The sequence below is a fragment of the Perna viridis genome, chromosome 10 (assembly GCF_037379345.1).
Source record: "Perna viridis isolate PV_CMFRI_1.1 ecotype Kerala chromosome 10, ASM3737934v1, whole genome shotgun sequence".
Lineage (NCBI taxonomy): Eukaryota > Metazoa > Mollusca > Bivalvia > Mytilida > Mytilidae > Perna > Perna viridis.
This window is the reverse complement of record NC_142454.1, coordinates 22,185,290-22,205,058: the sequence shown is the minus strand read 5'-3', so window position 1 is coordinate 22,205,058 and position 19,769 is coordinate 22,185,290. Positions and strand designations below refer to the sequence as shown.

General features: G+C 34.1%; 1 protein-coding gene across 1 annotated transcript; it reads left to right on the top strand.

Annotated features, from left to right (window-relative positions):
• The first annotated feature begins 6,000 nt into the window (after positions 1–6,000).
• LOC148604981 (uncharacterized) lies at positions 6,001–18,259 on the top strand. The gene is made up of 3 exons (XM_088551109.1): positions 6,001–6,332; positions 13,709–14,114; positions 16,543–18,259. Exons 1-3 carry the CDS (start codon positions 6,093–6,095, stop codon positions 17,244–17,246), a joined length of 1,350 nt encoding a protein of 449 aa, XP_088407235.1. The 5' UTR covers positions 6,001–6,092; the 3' UTR covers positions 17,247–18,259.
• Positions 18,260–19,769: the final 1,510 nt, after the last annotated feature.

Sequence of the window (19,769 nt, the reverse complement as noted above, 5' to 3'; positions counted from 1 at the left end):
GTTAGATAATTTGTATAACACATATATCACGGCCAAACAAATTTGGGTACAATGAATAACCAAAATATGATGCAATAATAAACTCCAGAACCGGAAGTCGTAAACACATGAAAATACCACCATAACCTTAGGATCACTTGACCTTGGAAAAACTGACATGGTCAAGGTAATACAATCATTTCAAGGTCACAAACCTGACTATGGGAAAAAATTGAGTTGTCTTAACTTTTGAACAAACAGTTGGACTGATGTGCTCAAAATGTAGAGCTCATCGAGAAGATTATTACTTACGTTGCATGTATGCACTTATCTTTTATTGATTTCTTTATATCAAGGCCTGAAGTTTGCAGTGAGAAAGCTTTTTAGCACTCCGTTATTTGTTACCTTGGGTGTAAATGAAAGGTTACATGCACCGAAGACCATTGATGAAGGTTCTTTGTCTCTATGACTTCCGGTTTTCGAAATATGTGTATGATATTTCAAGGGATGTAACTCCCATAAAGATTAATATCAAAACTTATTTATTAATTTATTCACTGTGTTATCTGTGTGTGTATTTGTAACTGTTTTCCGATTGATTCGATCTTTAACGATTTTTAAGATATGAGCAATTAAAAGAAATTGTTTTAAATGGACATAACTCTTAAATAAGATGATGAAATCCTTAGCAGGGTCATTTGCTTAAAGAACATAATGATTTCTACATGTTAACCAAGTCTGATCATGATATCCATGATCAACTGAAGAAGGGGATATAGATACAAGACCATCAAAGAAGGGTTCCAAATAATTCACAATGTCCCAAGAAGTAGTCTGTTACAATACAAGGCAACGAAAAAATGTAAAAGAACCCCTTGTGTTCTAACATACCACCCCTACCTTAAAAACAGCCATAATACCATTCGTGAGCACTTGGCCTCTGTCGAGAGAAACTCAACATTATTCAAAGTCTTTCCCGAACCACTTATGATTGCTTTCAGACAGCCAGACAGTTTGCGTAATCTGCTTGTGAGCGCTGAAATATCTATGCCCAACTTGACTCCAGGCGAGTCGCTCCTGTGGTGACAAAAGGTGTAAATGGTGCAACCAAATGCACAACTCGTCATCATTCACCAGCACAGTCACGGGGAAACGCTACAAAATATTTTGCAACGTGCACTGCAAGAGTGGTGATGTAATATATTTACTCCACTATCCCGCCTTTGACCTTCGATATATTGGTGAATCTAAGCAACCTTTTCACAAGCGCTTGAACGGACACAGGAGCGACCTAACAAAGAAGCCTTTGCTCCCAGTGAGTCAACACTTCAGATTACCTAACCACTGCCTCGATGATTTCAACAAAATGAAAATCTTCATCGTGGAACAAAACACCATCTGGAGCGATCTACAGAGAGTGAAGCGGGGGGGATTTTGGTTTAAAGAACTCCGTGTTTTACACCCACACGGAATTAACAAAACACATTAATTTCTTCCTGTTTTGTATAGTTTCTTATAACAGTGTTTAATTTGTAAATATTTTTAGTTTTATAGTTCAGTATTGAAGATCACACACAACGTGTGTCTATAATACAATGTGCAAGATCTTTGTTAACTGTCAAAGGTATTCACCTGATTAGGTGGTGAGTTGTGTTCACAGACCATTTACTTTCATACACACTCAGTTTACTTCTCTCCCCGGGAATCGAACTCGTCCCGCTGTAACATCTGTGGCAACACCGCCTGTACTAAGTCCAGCGCCCTGGACCACTGATTTTTCAGACCTTTCTATTACATTTACATATCTTCCCTGTATCAATTTGATTCGATGGAGCAGTGTAGCGAATAGAGTCGTCACATTCTGAGACGTTTGTATAATATTGATTTGTTGTGACATTCATCATTAATTTGATCCTCTATCCTACATACTAACATCTAAATGAACTGTCCCGTACTACCATACATCGTGTAATAAGTTACAGCCCTAGATTAATCTTACCAGGAGGAATGACCCGGCCAGCGAAAGCTATATTTTTATATAGCCTAGCTGGCCGAGTGGTCTAGGGCGCTGGACTTCGTGCAGGGGGTGTTGCAATAGATGTCACAGCGGTACGAGTTCGAGTCCCGCAGAGGGAACGACCAAAAATTTGCATCGCAAATTTGACAGTTCTAACATCGTTGGGAATTTGAGACCTTTCTATAAGTTTACGTTATCTTCCCTGTATCAATTTGATCGGATGGAGCAGTGTAGCGAATAGAGTCGTCACATTCTGAGACGTTGTATAATATTGATTTGTTGTGACATGCATCATTAATTTGATCCTCTATCCTACATAATAACATCTAGATGAACTGTTCCGTACTACCATACATCGTGTACTAAGTTACAGTCCTAGATTGATCCTACGAGGAGGAATGACCCGGTTATATACATTATTATAATATATTATTATTTATATAGCCTAGCTGGCAGAGTGGTCTAGGGCGTTTGACTTGGTGCAGGCGGTGTTGCCATAGATGTCACAGCGGTACGAGTTCGAGTCCCGCGGAGGGAACGACCAAAAATTTGCTTCGCAAATTTGACAGTTCTAACATCGTTGGGAATCAAAACAGATTCAGAAGATGAATGGCGTACGCTGTGGGTGATTGTACCTTTATCAAAGGCAACTGATAAGGAGCCTGAATGAAAATAACAAAAGGGGTCTTTTAATCAAAATTAAAAGTACAAATTAACTGTGGAAAACATTTTTTTTAAAAAGTCCAAATATAGTAGTACGGGGTATTGATGTATAGCATGTAGTGCTGTACCAGCCTCTGACCAAAACCTAAAAATGAATTATTTTTTTCTCGTTTATTCCATCTGGAGAAGTTGTTTGTAATTTCTTCATCCAAAAGCTTTCCCGAGATACTCTTTTACATTTTGACCAGTTTTTATTATGTTCTATGATCGTAACAACAATGTAGTGGAGATCCTCCTGGATGTGTCCGGCGGATCTGAGATGGCGACTTAGAGGGAGGTCTGGTTTGCATTTGTAGTTACTGCGATGACCATTCATACGCCTGTTGAAAGGTTATTCTGTTTCGCCAACGTATTGCATACCACATCGGCACTGGAGAAGGTATATGGTATTTTCGGATTTGCAAGTCACGTCGCAAAAAATGGAAAATTCCTTTCCAGTGCAGTAGTTTTTAAACGTGTGGGTGTGCTCAGAAACGACACCCTGTTGAAATAGGTAAGTGAAAAATCCAATCATATCTTTCAACTCAAGAAACAAAAACCAGACCCATTCCAGTGGCATGTCTGTATACATGTATATTTGGTATATAGGAAGTGACCAGAATTATGGTGAAGCGGAACCTCAATAATAGAATACAGGTTCGTACCGGAGCCCTAACAGGCCGGAAATGACATTATAGGCTAAAAACCACTAATTCCACTTTCCATAGGCTTCTATGCTAATTTCACAATATTCAATGGCTTCTCTGGACTTTACCTTAACTTTAACCTGCAGAGGACTATATATCAGCATAATTCTACATATGTCAGCTCACAATCCTCAGAATGGCATGTGGGGTTAGCAGACTTGCAGTGCAGTACTGGTCACCGGAAGTGAAGGGTCTATAAATAGCATAGGAAATCCCAGTGTTTTCACAAGATAGGGGTATATTTAAAAATCATTATGGAGATTAGGCTTCACATCACAAGAAGCAAAATGCACCTATAAAATGTACAGAAATGTTTTTCCTTTCAGAAACTGTTTAAATTTTTTAAATAAGATGAGAACTTTTTTCACAGCACTATGAGGAACAGGGGTAATTTCTGCGTAGGACTATTTTTGCGTACGTTCCAAATGCTCATTGGTTGAATTGGTGGTCTGTAACCTAAATAGTCACTTTTTGTCTTAGAAAAAATAAATAACTATACAGGTATCTTCCTACACACATACTGAATGCATTTGCAAAGTTTCAGTGAAATGTGACAAGCACTTTTTTAAATATTTGATTTTTAAATATAGGGTAACCAAGTTGTGCGAGCAAAAAAGTGACAATATTCTACCATACTTAAATGCATTAAATATTTGCAAAGAACTTTTTCTGACTTTTCAAATAAAAAATATCAATCACAACTTGTTTTTTAACAATATTAATGAAGAAATAGTTTTAAAAGTAATCATTTTCTGAGAAATTGGTCTATTTTTAAAAATTTATTTCTGACATGCCTCCCCCTTTTTCTTGATCACATGTCAAAAATCCTAAATCTTTAAATTTTCACAAAAGGTGATATATTTGGCTTTAAATTTGTAAATACAGTGTTTTCACATTAAAACATGACCAGTAAAGAGCACCTAAAGCAAAAAAAGTACTCAATAATGGATTTTCCATGTTGCCATAGGGGAATGCTGATATGGCCTTAACCGCAGTAATGAAAGTGAGTTTTTCCTCATTTCTAACCTAATTTTTGCCCAAATCTACACAAAACTTGATTTCAAGTGCTTATTGCCACCATATTTAGGTAAATATAGCCCTCAAAGTTTAATATTTGATATTTTTACTAAATTTTCTACATTTTTTACAAGATAGGACATAAAAATCAGCCAAAAAGACCAATTTTCCATAATTTGGACCTATAACTTAAAAAAATGCATATTTTGAAGGATTTTTGTAGTGTATTCCTCTCATGGCAAAGTTAACAAGATCTTCAAGTAGTTTAAAGCTATTTCAAGAAACTTTTCATTTTGCCATGGCTTCAACTTAAGGCTAAAAACCACTAATTCCACTTTCCATAGGCTTCTATGCTAATTTCACAATATTCAATGGCTTCTCTGGACTTTACCTTAACTTTAACCTGCAGAGGACTATATATCAGCATAATTCTACATATGTCAGCTCACAATCCTCAGAATGGCATGTGGGGTTAGCAGACTTGCAGTGCAGTACTGGTCACCGGAAGTGAAGGGTCTATAAATAGCATAGGAAATCCCAGTGTTTTCACAAGATAGGGGTATATTTAAAAATCATTATGGAGATTAGGCTTCACATCACAAGAAGCAAAATGCACCTATAAAATGTACAGAAATGTTTTTCCTTTCAGAAACTGTTTAAATTTTTTAAATAAGATGAGAACTTTTTTCACAGCACTATGAGGAACAGGGGTAATTTCTGCGTAGGACTATTTTTGCGTACGTTCCAAATGCTCATTGGTTGAATTGGTGGTCTGTAACCTAACTATACGACATTGGTTGAATAGGTGAATAGGTTAGCGTTGTAGCCCAATATGTCTAAACGCAGGATGTCTAAAGGTAAATTTTACCTATTAAGACCTTTAATTCCCTGAGCGTCTAATCACAAATTCAAGGTAGTTCCCAAAATGTCTAAAGGTAAATTTTCAACCTGAATTTATAAAAATCAAAGTTTTTTCATAGAATGTCAAACAATGTTCTAACTGTATAGAATTTATTACTTTTATTTCGAAAGACTATAAATAAGGTCTATATGATTTTACAAGAATCTTTGTCCATGTGTTTTAATCATCTGTACAATTCAAAATTTAATTATTTGTTTGCACACCAATATCCCCTTCGTCCATGTTGTCAGATATATTACTTTATATAAAAAAAAAAGAGAAAAGTTGTTATTTCGGAAGACCAACTTGAAAACCTTAAAAACAGACAGAATGCAAAGGTGTTAGGCTTTAATGATAACTACATTTTATAAAAATGTTATCAATGTGTTTTGGTGAAATGATAAAAATATAAATGAAAATTCATATTTTCAATAAATATTATATTTTGTTTCTTTTATTAATATTTTTTTCTTTTTAGACCTTTTTAGTTTCTAGACATTTTGGGAATAAAACAAATTATGTTGAATATATATATAGCCACTGCCTATTTATTCATTGATGGATCCAGGGTTGTGCAGGGGCTAGCACTCCTCCTTTATGGAAAATTTTGGAAAATTTGTCATTTTCATGTGTAAAGTTAAAAAAAAATGGCAAATAATGTCCTATTTAGTACCCCCTTTTTCTGAGGAAACCCGGCTGGCACCCCTCCTTTTCAGTGTCTGGATTCGCCACTGTTTGCTTAAATAGTGCTACTAAAGAGGGCATTTTAATGCATGCAGTTAATTACAGGTTGCACTGCAAAATATTTAACAATATTCTACTGAAAAAAAAAGACATTAAAACGTGCATTTCCTCCTATTTTGACTTTGGTCTTTTCTGGTCTTTTCCCGTCTTTATTTCTACCCGCCGTGTAAACATGGCTGTGTTCAAAAAGGACTACAAATCGACCTCTGAAAAACGGCGCAATATTAATCTCACTCAAGATGATGTACAACACAGTTTGCCATATGTAAGAACACTGTTTTCCTTCGAACAGTACAACTTTCACATAGTCATGTTATTGAAATTTTGTAGCAGGTTGATCCGTCCCTGTACTTTTCCGTCCCAAGTTTATTCGGCCCCTTGTTTTTCCGCCCCCAAGTTGATCCGTCCCCACGAATTGTTATATTATATAAATTTCAGTGTATCGAATTTAGTGACATATACTGAAACTTGTTATTTACAAACAATTTTATTTATAAGTACGGTCATGGATACGGCATTGCAAAATTTGAATTGGAGAGTTTTCTGTTCTCGTTTATCTAAAAAGGGGTGGACTTCTCTCACTGAGTAACCACTTCATGTTTATTATTTTGTTAAATCAAGCTTTGGGTAGGCTTGGATGCTGCATTGAACTTGTAAAAATCTTGATTAGATAGTTAATGGAAAACAACAATGACGTAGCTAGGTTCTGCGTGCTGTGCATGCAGAACCTAACGTAGGCACATTAAGCTTCACAGCATGGGGTTTTGGGGCCGACCAAGGCACCAACCAATCTAGGGCAGCAGCCTGGTAGGGGGCCCAGGGGGGAGGGGGGGCGAAGCCCCTCAGAAGCTCCGTGCATTTAGGATTTACTACACAAATTTTTAAAGGTAAAAAACATCATGTTTGGTATGAAAAGTTGGATGCAGTGATTTAATTTAATTTTAATTTTAGCTTGACTTTTTATCAAAAACATATCAAAGTGTAAATAACTGTTTCCTTATTTGAGAAAGTTACAATTTGTAATTAAATTAATTAGATAGACCCTTATGGATCAGTTTGGGAGACTTAAAGTCCAGATATTATTATTATTTTTTTTTATATAAAAACATCAGCTACCAGTAATTCATCTGAAGTAGCTGTCTCTGTAAGAATCAAGCAAAATCTGAAAAAAATGTGATACACCCTAAAAAAGGCTACATATTTTTTTTTTTTGTAATTAAGTTGTTTGATGGGTCTGTACTATGAAATATGTAATTATTCATTCAAATCTGCCTGCTCTTAGGAGATAATCAACATTGAAAATCCAGTAGATTCTATTGTATTTGAGCGTCATTTACAGAGTTATTTCCCTTAATTTCGAAATCTACAGTGCATTCTATACAATTTTTATCTCCTAAGAGCACGGGTTATATGAAAAACCATGTGTTAATTTCTGTTTACTATGACATTTCAAACAAAATATCAAAAATAAAAATATGTAGGCTTTTTACCCATGAATCACATTAGAGTTGATTCCTATTTCCTATACACTGTGAAGGCAGCCTCATATCTTGACCTACACTTAGAAATCGATCGTAAAGGAAAACTATTGACCAAACTTTACGACCAATGTGATGACTTTTCATTCAAAATTCTCAACTTTCCTTTCATCTGTGGCAACATCCCTTCAGCACCTGCATTTGGAGTGTTCATATCACAACTCATACGTTATGCCAGAGCTTGCTGAAACTAAGCAGACTTTTTATATCGTGCTAGAACTCTAACAAATAGGCTTCTGGAACAGGGTTATGTTGCTACAAGATTGAAGTCATCACTACAGAAGTTTTATGATTGTCATCATGAACTCGTGGATCATTATGGTGTATACATCTGCACCATGAAAACTGATTTATTCAACGGGTCATAGTTTTCCTTTCCTTGTTTGTCTACCCCGGACTTGACTTTTTATGAGCAACTTGGCGGGTGTTTCTAGAAAAGCAGAGGACGCTTACCCTACCGGTGCACCTGGTCCATGCTCCCAGTTTTTAGTGGAGTCCGAGTTGCTCATTTGCTTTTGCTACTTTGTATGTATGATTTTACTTACTTTATGTTCTTTGTTGTGTATGTTTTTTTTCCATGTGTGGTCTTTGTCCCTGGATTGCATTCTTTTGATTACTGCTATAACCTTGGTTCCCTTGATTACTCTTTAATATGTTTCAGATATGAAATTTGATTTTCCCCAAGTCAGCGTTTTTTTGTTTAAGTATTACTTCTCCTCGATTTTTAACTGATTTGACAATACTTTTGATAAACCCACTAATATTTTACTGATGAGACTTTAGCTCCGATACACATGTCCTGTGTGACTTAATTTTGATAACCTCCGGCATATCCTTGATGACTTTATTTTACTTGGTCTTGCCTTGACTTTGTCTTTGCCCTATTGGTTGTGAATCTGGGTTATTCCTTAGTATTTTTTTTACTATAGTTGTGATAAAAATTACCGACTTTGAATCCATATTTTATGACAAATTAAATAATGGCCAGTCATTTATTTTAGATCAATGATAGAAAATGGTACATACCAAGAAGGGAAAGAGATATCATCTACCCTTTCTCAGCTAGTCTTTATGATAAGCATTTTGATATTGTTGTCCCGGGTCATATCTTCTCTCGATATATCACCAATATCAGGGTAAGAGGGGCCATTTCTTTCCAGGCTTTTGATAGAGGACTGGCTTGATGAACAACTATCACTGTGACTTGATGGACTTGATTTGTCTGAAATTTCAGTGGATGCCACTTCTGGCTCTGCAGCCTGATCATCTGAATGTACATTGTCACTACTGGTATTAGCTAGAATAGCTATTTCGTTTACGGAAAAAAGAATCTATCTTTTGATAAGACTTTGCTGTTTTCTTCATTTTTGAATTTTTGTGGAAGTATAACTTTGTAACGTTTAAAATCAAAACAAGTTAGGAAGAGAATTGTGATAAATCCAGAAATATTTCAATCGGTAGCATTGCGTTTCAAATGGCCACAGATTCAATATACAATAGACCCGCCATATGAATATTCATACTTCAGTTTTTCTCTTGGCTATACAAAAAACGACCACCACCCCCACTCATAGGAAAATTTTGTGCACACAGGTGCGCCGCTGCGTCAGTGGTAGCTACGCCACTGTCTGCTTGTTTATTGTCTTTATTTTGATCAAATCTCACAACATAATAAGACCACCACCCCACTCATAGGCACATTTTGAAAATTTTGTGCATGCAGGTGCGTCGCTACGCTGCAATGGTAGCTATGCCACTGAACAATAACCCTTTAATGATAAAAAAAAATTAAATTGACTACTGGTAATTGCCTTTCATTTTGTAATGTAATATCTTAATCACAGAATTACTCCAAAGTGTACTCAGAGACATGTATTTTTAATTACAGATCCATGCTGTATGCAATTAGGTCTAATATCTATAACATATTTATAAACTATAATCTATTCATTTATATTTTAAAATTTTTTGAAAAGACTTATAAAAAAGGATATGATAATTTATATTCAATATTTATGTTTTATATTTTAATTGTATGAGTTCATAATGCATCAAGTTTATGATTGGGGACATATCAAATTCATAATAAGGGACAGATCAACTTGAGACAGATCCACTAGTGGACGGATAGACATGTAATCAAGAAATTTCTGTCAATGTAATCTAAATATGAAAAACCTTGTAACTGGATACATATTAAACAGTCACTTGATTCTATCAATGGCAAGGTATGACGTTAACATTTTATTAACCTTGTCCTAGTGGGCAATTCTACTTGCCCAAATTGAAGTCTAGGTTGTCCTATAGTGAATGCATGTTAAAAAATGAAAATTTGGTTGTGTACCATGCAGTCCTAGGCAAACATCATTCCTTGAATGGAGGAAAGTACTGTCAAAAGGAGGCGTTTAGACTATCCATATCATGTCATTTAATTGAACACGAAAAGGAAAAAAGGGTGAAAGCCTGAAAGGCAAGGCCATTTTCTGTCCCAGTTACTGAATGTGTCATTTTCAAGTTTGTTTCATTTCTGACAAAGACAATATGATACTAACTCCCAATAGTAATATAAATACCTGATTCTGGATACGAGTCTGGAAGTATGCAGCTTTTTTCACGTGACCTTACCAGTTTTCAGGCATCCTGAAATTGAATTAATGCTTTGTAAGAGCCTAACTATTATCTTGTTCTGCCAAGGATTCCAGGTTCCTTAAAGGACTTAAAATGTGAATGACTTCTTCCACATATTGACTATCTGTTCACCAAAGAAGGTGATTGAATTTTATCAAAAATAAATGAAATAAACATAAACAGAAGAAAATTCACCACTTACTTTTTCATTAAACTGGAAGTATGTATGCCCACAAATAGAGACAACCTTGACTCCTACTATGCTCCTGTCAGGTTACAAAGAAAAATTTGCAATAAATGCTGTTTAATTAATATTAGATTTTTGCTCCATTTTGAGTAATGGGACCTCTTCGTAACCCTGACAGGAGCATAGTGGGTTTCAGGGTTCTGTTATGTTATCAGTAGCCCACAAAAACATGACAATGCAAAATAATGCTCAGTTGTCATCCAGTGCTGTTGAAAGTTTTTTCATGACTGATGGACAATTTTATGATGATGATAGGCCCTGTAGAAATTGACAATGGGCAGGACCTTTCAACAGTTTTGGGAAAATTCCTTAAACTAGGATTTTCTTTGATTTCAGATAGATATAAAGCAATTTTTATGTATCACTCAGGTGATCCTTGTTTACAGGGGTTGAACATTTATTAATCAAAATTGCATTCAGTTATCTTTATTTGCAGGGGTTAAACATTTATTGATCAAAATTGCATTCAGTTATCTTTATTTGCAGGGGTTAAACATTTATTAATCAAAATTGCATTCAGTTATCTTTATTTGCAGGGGTTAAACATTTATTGATCAAAATTGCATTCAGTTATCTTTATTTGCAGGGGTTAAACATTTATTGATCAAAATTGCATTCAGTTATCTTTATTTGCAGGGGTTAAACATTTATTGATCAAAATTGCATTCAGTTAAGTAATTGCTTCATTTGCTGCACATGATTATCTTATCATTTTGTATCATAGATAAATATTTTAACAAAGTTTTCTGAAGAAAATATCAGATTTTGGCTCACCTCCCCATTGCCCATTGTGAGCTATTGGTATCACTTTGCCTCTGTCTTCTGTCCATTGTCCTTACGTCTGTAAACAATTCACATTTTGGTATTTTTTTCTCTGAAACTGCTGAATGGATTTTAATGAAACTTTGCAAGAATGTTTATGGGAATGTCTTTTACAAACAGTCCTTATTTTGTTCTGGACCATTTGAAAAACATTGCCACCTGGCAAATCTTTGATTCTGATTGGTCGATTTTCTAAAATCTTTTTCTTTAAAACTATAAAACCAAATGTTTTGAAACTTTGCACAAATGATGTATGGCCGACATCAAACAGACTATCTTCCTTTTGTTCAGATAGGGCAAAAATCATGGCCACCAGAAGGGGTAAAAATTTACATTGAAACCCTATTGGAACTCACATTTTTCAAATCTATTCAAGTGAAAATGAACTGAAATGAAAAGAAACCATGCAAATTTGTTGATTGGTAGGCTTCCAATATTTCTTGAAGTTTTGGACCTCTAGAAGGGCTCTTGTATGGGTATAATTTCTAGCCTTTTTTGCCAATTCTCTAAAATCTCAGAAACTATGAGACCAAATGTTTTGAACTTTGCAGGAATTATCTGTGGCAAACCTCCAACAAACAGTTTTGATTTATTTTTGATCAGGCAAAAAAACCGTTGTCTCCAGCAGGTGTCAAATGTTACATTGAAATCCTATAGGAAATTCACATTTTGTTGAATTTTCACACAAGTACAAATGAACTTAAATAGTACATGTAAATAGACCATGCAGTTTTGTTAATTATAATACTTTCATTATATTGAAGCTTTTGACTTCTAGGAGGGCTCTAATATTATTATTCATAACATGTTTCCCTTTAAATCATTTCTCTATCATGCATATTTTAATGCATCAAATTAGAATAAACCTGTAAGGCAATATTTTTAATTCAATTATTTCATATGCACATAATCTTTGTAATACACACATGTATATTGTATGAATAAAATACTGAACAATATAGTGTATATCTTTATCTTCTAAAAAACAAGAAAAAAGTCACTATTTCACATAAGGAATGTCTCGAAAATTTTGAGGATATCGTCTTTTCAGAATACAGGACATCTATGTAGATTCGAATATATAGTAATTTTTATGTAATTTACATATCACTGTTCTACTATTTTAGTGGACAAAATTTATATTTTCATTATTATTGATGTCTATGTGATCTAAGTAGATGTTTACTGAAATTGGCAGGATTTCCCCTATAAGTATAACTATTTATTCACACATCTGTGCCTCCACAATCACAGGTCAGTTACACACATGTATAAGCAGTTAGTGACTCCATCAATGCATGAATATCTCGATAAACTGAATGAAATACATGTTCTATAAATATCAAAATATCATGGGGACCTGGCACACTTGGGCTTTGTGAAGGTTTATGTCTGACCTTGCTGTTACTCAACACCTATTTGCATTAGTGTCATGTAAGCTTGCATGCATGCATGTACAAAAATGTATCTATGGTAGTATGTCAGCATCCAAGCAGAATTAATTAGATCATTCTGATCTATATATTGCATGGTTCAGTGATCATGTTATTTAGACTTTGTGTTGGGTAATGTTTATGTACTATGGTCATGTAAAATTGTATACAGGTACATGTATGGTAGTCTGTGAACATCCAAGTATAGATACTGTAGGTCTCCATGTTATACTTTTTATGGTTCATTGTCTTTGTTAAATACATGTACATATGTCATGTTTGACAAATCAAAGATACTTTATGTGGAGGTATACATGAGAGTACATTTCATTTATGCCATTCATTGACAATTTAAATTTACTTAAGTAGCATTCCAGCTAAGAATCATGCATGCAAAATGTGATACATGGTTGGAAAGCCTACATATTTTTATTTTTGATATTTTGTTTAAAATGCTTAAGTAAACAGAAATTAACACTTGGTTTTTTGTATAACCTGTGCTCATAGGTGATAAAAAATGTATAGAATGCACTGCAGAATTCAAAATTAAGGGAGATAACTCTGTAAATGACACTCAAATAAAATAGAATCTGTTTTAAAGTTGATTATCTTTTAAGAGCAGGCAGATTTGAATGAATAGTTACACATTTCATTGTGTAGATACATTAAACAACTTAATTACAAAAATAAAAATTTGTAGCTGTTTTTGGGGTGTATCACATTTTTTAGATTTTGCATGATTCTTAAAAAGACAGCTACTAAAATAATGTTTTACATGTAAGCGTAAATGAGGAGACCTTTGTAATTGAGATATTACCTATGTTTAGTTTGGCAATGTAAATGTTTGACAGCTTCTTTTTGCAAAAGTTTGGCAAAAATGAAATTAGTATTTAATGTTATCACAATCTCCCAAATAATGGGATTCCGACTTATATGTGAGTATAAACTGCATGTATTTTTCTTTTGCTTTCAGGGTTGGATGGCATCCTATAACCAGAGAGCCCAAATTGTTAGGTTATTGTGTGCTGAAAAGAGTGGAAAGAATCCTAGACAAATACCAGAGTCTGAAAAATTTGAAAACATAAAATTCATCACAAGAGATGTTGAAACTTCATACGAAGATTCAGGATATCTGTGCAAAAATATCTCTGATGGTCTTTACTATTCATTGGATAATTTCTATGTTCTTGAAAATAATCCTCTTAAGCAGTATCATCATTTTGAGATGGAGAGTGAAAAATGGAAGACAATTATTCATTGCATTGAGTTATTAGACTACAAATATGAAAGGAGTGAGGAAGGGGAAGTAGTATGCTGGTCATCATCAACGGATTTGAAAAATAAGGACTTGGCCACAGAATTTCAAAAGATGTCTGAAGGTAATGTACAGTGTATTTTTTTGCTCATTTCGTCATGAGTCAACTTTTCTCATTTTCATCTTTTTAGCTCTTTGGTCCAGATGAGCTATTTTCATCACTATGTGTCTGTCTCTGTCCTCAGTCATCCTCGTAAACTTGTCCTCTGAAACTACAGGGAGATTGCAACCAAATTAGGCATGAATGCTTATACATGTAAGTGTATCCTCTACAAACTGTGGGTGGGGAAGTTTGATTGGGCAAAAAAACATGGTTTCCTTTATAAAAATACGACATCAGGATAAAATAGCTGTTTTTGTCAAATAACTCAGACACAATTGCATTTGGTTCAAAAGTGATGTGGAGTTAAATTGTTCACAATGATGAGATTTTCCTGTGCCCAAATTTTCATGACGATTGGTTTACCAATGCCAGAGTTATTGTTCCTTGAGTGTTTTTTTTTTATTTTATTATTTATTTTTTTTTGCTCACCTTGCCCTATGCATCCCTTCTTGCTATAACTCACCTTATTATGCAATGGGGTCATGTACAGTTGTATGCAAGTGTATCTATGGTAGTATGTCAGCATCTGAGCAGAATTATATTGTAGGTCACCGTGATCTATATTTCATGATTTAGTAACTTTGTTACTTTACTCTCAGCAAACAAAGTTTGGGGATGTGGGGTGGGCATATAGGAATCACCATGTCTGTCCACATTTCTCGTAAGTGCAACTCCTCCTAAACCCATTGATGGATTTAAAAAAAAACTATGTATGGTGGTTAGGTATTATTTGTAGATCATCTTGATGTGTATACATGAAAATGGTTCCTTCGGACGTTTAAAAGGGGAGACAATTTGACTTTACCATTTCACGTAATGAGAAACCCATTGATGGATTTCAACAAAACTTTGTATGGTGGTTAGATATTATTTGTAGATCATCTTGATGTGTATAAAGGAAAATGGTTCCTTCGGACGTTTAAATGGGGAGACAATTTGACTATACCATTTCACGTAATGAGATTCTGTGTATATACATGTACATGTATCTCGTACACTCACCTCTTCCTTAACCACTTGATTGATTTCACCAAAACTTTGTGTGATGGTTAGGTATCCTGTATGAAATTTGATGTAGATGTGGATAAAGGAAGGTACTAGACCAAAATTAATTTCGTAGTGCATTTCAACAGACCCATTTTGATATATTAAAAAAAAAATAACTGCTTCAGACTCAATAAAACTTCACCAATATAGAAACATGTATAAAAGCAGATTTCTATAAGTGTGACAGAAAAATTCAACACCATTTTTTTAATTTTTGGAACCTATGCTTCAGAGACCCCCTAGTTATAAAAAGTAATCACTGCCAAATGTCCTAAATTTTTACCTTCTTCCACAGGACAAAATCAAAACTTTTACATAAAATTACAGAATGAAAAAAAGATCCCTTGTTAATTTGATCTTTGACCTACATTTCTGCAGCAAATACTCAGCAATAAAGTTTATGACAGCAAAAAAAAAAAAAAAAAATCTGGAAGAAACACACTAAAAAAAAAGGAACTATATTTGTGTACAATGAAAAGTCAAGGGGGCTAAATTGTGATCTTGTAAATGAAAATAGTTGCTGTTGAACCCTTGTATGGGGAGATAATTCAACTTTACCATTTCACACAATTTGGAGTGGCAGGTATCCATCTTTGGGCTTGAATCCCAGTATTTCTTGATGTTATCTTGCATTCAGGCATATATATCATGTTTAAGGTAGTTTTTCAGCATTTGAACAGAATTTGGCCACTGTGATTTCATAATTCAGTGAATTTGTTATTTGACTAAGGTTTACTGTCGACCCTAATCATTTCTCAGCTACTGTATGTACTATGGCTATGTAAACTTGCATAAAAGTGTATGTATGGTAGTTTGTCAGCATCCAAGCAGAATTAAGTCACTGTGACCTGCATTTTGGGTTCATTGACTTTGTTTATAAATGTCTATAGACTCAGATCAAAGGTACTTTTCCTGTAAGCATGCAATAGTGTATATGATTTATGCTGTTTATTGACATATTTACTTCAGTGATTTAAGTGTAAACATGGCATACTTTGTTATCAAGGGAATACCTATGTTTTAGAATTTGTATTCATGGATGGCTTGAATTTAAAAATGAATGTCAAACCCTGCTGTAAGCCATTCTTGTGACTATGACTAAGAATTCTGAGTGAGCAGTTTACACTTATTGGAGGTATTTGTCAAGGTCCAGTAAAAAACTGATATGGCCACTACATGTACAATGTATATGTAGAAGTGTACCAGAAATTCCTACATTTTGATTGTTCTGAAATATCCAGATAATGAATATGTTGAGCATCAGTTATTAGTATGTTTATGTAAATTTACATTTTAAACCATGCATACATGTTCATGTATAATGTACACTGTATATTTTCAGGCCAGAAATCTTATTTGTCAGCATTTGGAGCAGCAATGAAATGTGATATGACAAGTGGTCAAGGTAAATTTTGGATAAATGAGCTTGTCAGGACCCTTCTGGATTGTAATGATGACCTGTCAGGGTTTGAGGTACGCTATTTTGCTCCATCTCATTGTTGCAAGACAAATACAGTGATAGAGCCCATTTCAAATGGATCTCCAGTAACATTACTACACTACATATCACCCTATGATGGTGACAGTTCATCTAACATTCACAGTCTTTCCTCTTCAAGTATTGAAACATCAAGTGAAAAATCTGGAGCATCGGAAGAAGAATTTAAATGGGAAGGCTTGCCAGTAAGACATTCCATTGTGCCAGATTTTTGTGTGGTGCTCCCTGATTTTCCAGGTAGATTTCCATTAGTGGTTGAATTAAAGCCAGCCCATAGTGGTGAAAAGGGACTGGAACAAAATATATTACAAATGTTATCAAAGTTGTTCTTTCAAGATGTAGTTTTTGGCATGGTTATTTCACCAACACAATTTCAGGTGACAGTGATTATTAAAAAGCAAGGGTATTTGCATTTTGCTAGTACTGGCTCCATTCCATTATTTGACTATAAGGATGGATTTCATAAACTTGACTTGGTAAACCTTAATTCAATGTGTACATTTATATATCGGGTCCTAAAATGGGCAAAGGAGTCACATTGCTTGTAAGAAAAACAGAGAGATGTCAGTGAAAGATGAAAACAAAAATTGAAAAGGACATGATAGAATAAGCATAGCTAGGAAATCTGCCCCCTTTTTATGAAATTTCTGTCATAATCATTTCATAATTTCAAAGTGGTAAAAAGTAGTTAAATAGTCGTAATTTGTACATGTATGTCAGACCAGTATTTAGTCCAAAATAACAGGAAATTTGCTGTACATCTATAACATATTTCCCAAAAAACTAAGCTTTTATTAAATCTTCAAAACCAGTCCATTTTTTTGTGAGATTGTGTTTCAGATAAATATGAGCAGGCATGTTAACCACTTAAATATTTGCAGGGAGTATGCCTAGAGACAAGCTGTACATTATGTAAAAATGACTATGTGATTCACCAGCCCCACTCATACTTAATTTCACCAAAACTGACAATGAAAAGCTCATTTCCAGTCATTTTTTGGCAAAATGACGAAAAAGACCAACTTAGTGACATCAACAGTTCAACTTATACAAATAGGATTTTATTTCCTAATAATATAAAGCTTGAAGAGTAAAGGTATCACAAAAGAACTTTTTTTGCCTATATTGTGGAAATAGGGGGGAGGGTGCTATATAAAATGTATAACAATATCATATAGGTTATATTTATATCGTGTTAAATTTTAAACATGGGTGTGCTACCAAATCATCCGCTGAAGTGTCCTTCTTTGGTAGTATCCAGGACAGATTATAATTCCAAGAAAACAAAATTGACTGCAACTTTTTATTACGAGAGTATAAGCAAGGATTTCAGAACAACACAATATTTTCATATATATACTAACCTATTATGTAAAACAATATTAGGTCACAACATTGTATATATGTGAGTGTCCAGTTTACCCGCATTGCAGCATGATTAATTGACTCATTCAGTTCACAAATATTTGACATTCATTTGGCCTACTGGTATAATAAATTTTCTTTGACCTGTTTATTACTTGTTTTTCACCAAGGTATGTTTGAATACATATGCATATGACTGGGTATTTCTGTTGTTGTATAGATAATTTAGTTTTAATAATATGTTCCTTTGATTCCCTTTTTTTTTATACCATTATGTACATATTATTCAATTAGTAATTAACATGAGCCATAATAATAACTCTGAAGTCATATAATGTACTAACACATTCCTCCCTTTCTCAAAACAATTTTAATCCATAATGTCTAACCACTGTCCTATCACTCTCCTATAAAATGTACTCAGGTCTTATAAATAGACTGGGAAACATTTAAGTCAATCTTGATTATGTTAATGAAATAATGTAAGAGCTCTACAGTCAACAAGAGCATAAATTATTTATTGGTCTGTTGATTTTACCTGAATACATTTCATTGGAAGGACATCAATAGATTTAAAAAAAAAAAAACAAAAAACAACTTTTTAACAGCAGTATCTGTCGATTAGCGGATACGGCACTGCGTGTAAAAATGTTCAGCGCGATGAGATCAATCTCTGGTAAAATTTTCATTTTTCGAAACTTTTTCCCTATTTTTAACATTTTTGCACAGAACTGATGTGGGTATTTTTGATTCCTCAAAAAACATGGCTGCTATTACTAAACATAGAATAATTTGGTCAGACAGAAGATTTTAGCATATATTTCACATACCACTAGATTTAACCAAATTCTCCCAATTGTCCAAATAAACTTTATTACAATCCCTTCACAATTCTGTGGGGATCAAATTTGTTGGACAACTCCTTATTAGAGTTATTGCCCTTAAAAGATGAAAATTGATTTTTTTGGGCAGATTTCTGTCTATATTTTGAAAACTATGATTGCTGAAAGGATCCTTATTAAAAGGCCTACAAAAGTTTACAAAGTATCAGACAACTCCTTATTAAGAGTTATTGCCATTGAAAGGCGAAAAATGATTTTGAAAACTATAATACACTGTATATAGAAGGAATCTTTCTGTTGATGAAATGATCCTTATGATAAGTCCTACCAGACTTTTTTTACTCAAATTTGTGGACAACTTGTAAGAATTATTGTCTCTGAAAGGCAAAAAATTAATAGGTGAGCGATTCAGGCTGCATTTTAGTGGGAGCCTCTTGTTTTCCTAGCTAAACCTATAGCTTTCATTGAAAAATGAAAAAAGAAAAAAATATACTGAAGAAACAAAGAACTTTCTTTCATTATAACGGACCATTTTTATCTCCACCGCATCACCAACTGGGGATATAGTATTACTAGGAGTCGGTGTGTCACACTTGAAAGCACTCTAGAATTTTTTTTTTAATATAGAATTTTTCATCACACTTTTCTCACAACAGTTACTACTGATCTCAGTGACAGGAAATTTAAGTACATTTTTCAAAATTTATGGGAAGTGGTGCTATCACTAGTAAGCATAAGCTCACAGATTTCTTGTTTTTTATTATTTCAGTGATGAAATCCTGTCCTGTTGTAGTTGCTATTTTTTTAAAAAAGACTAAAATATTTTTTTCTAAAGATAGGGTTATCCCTCTGTTTACACTGAAG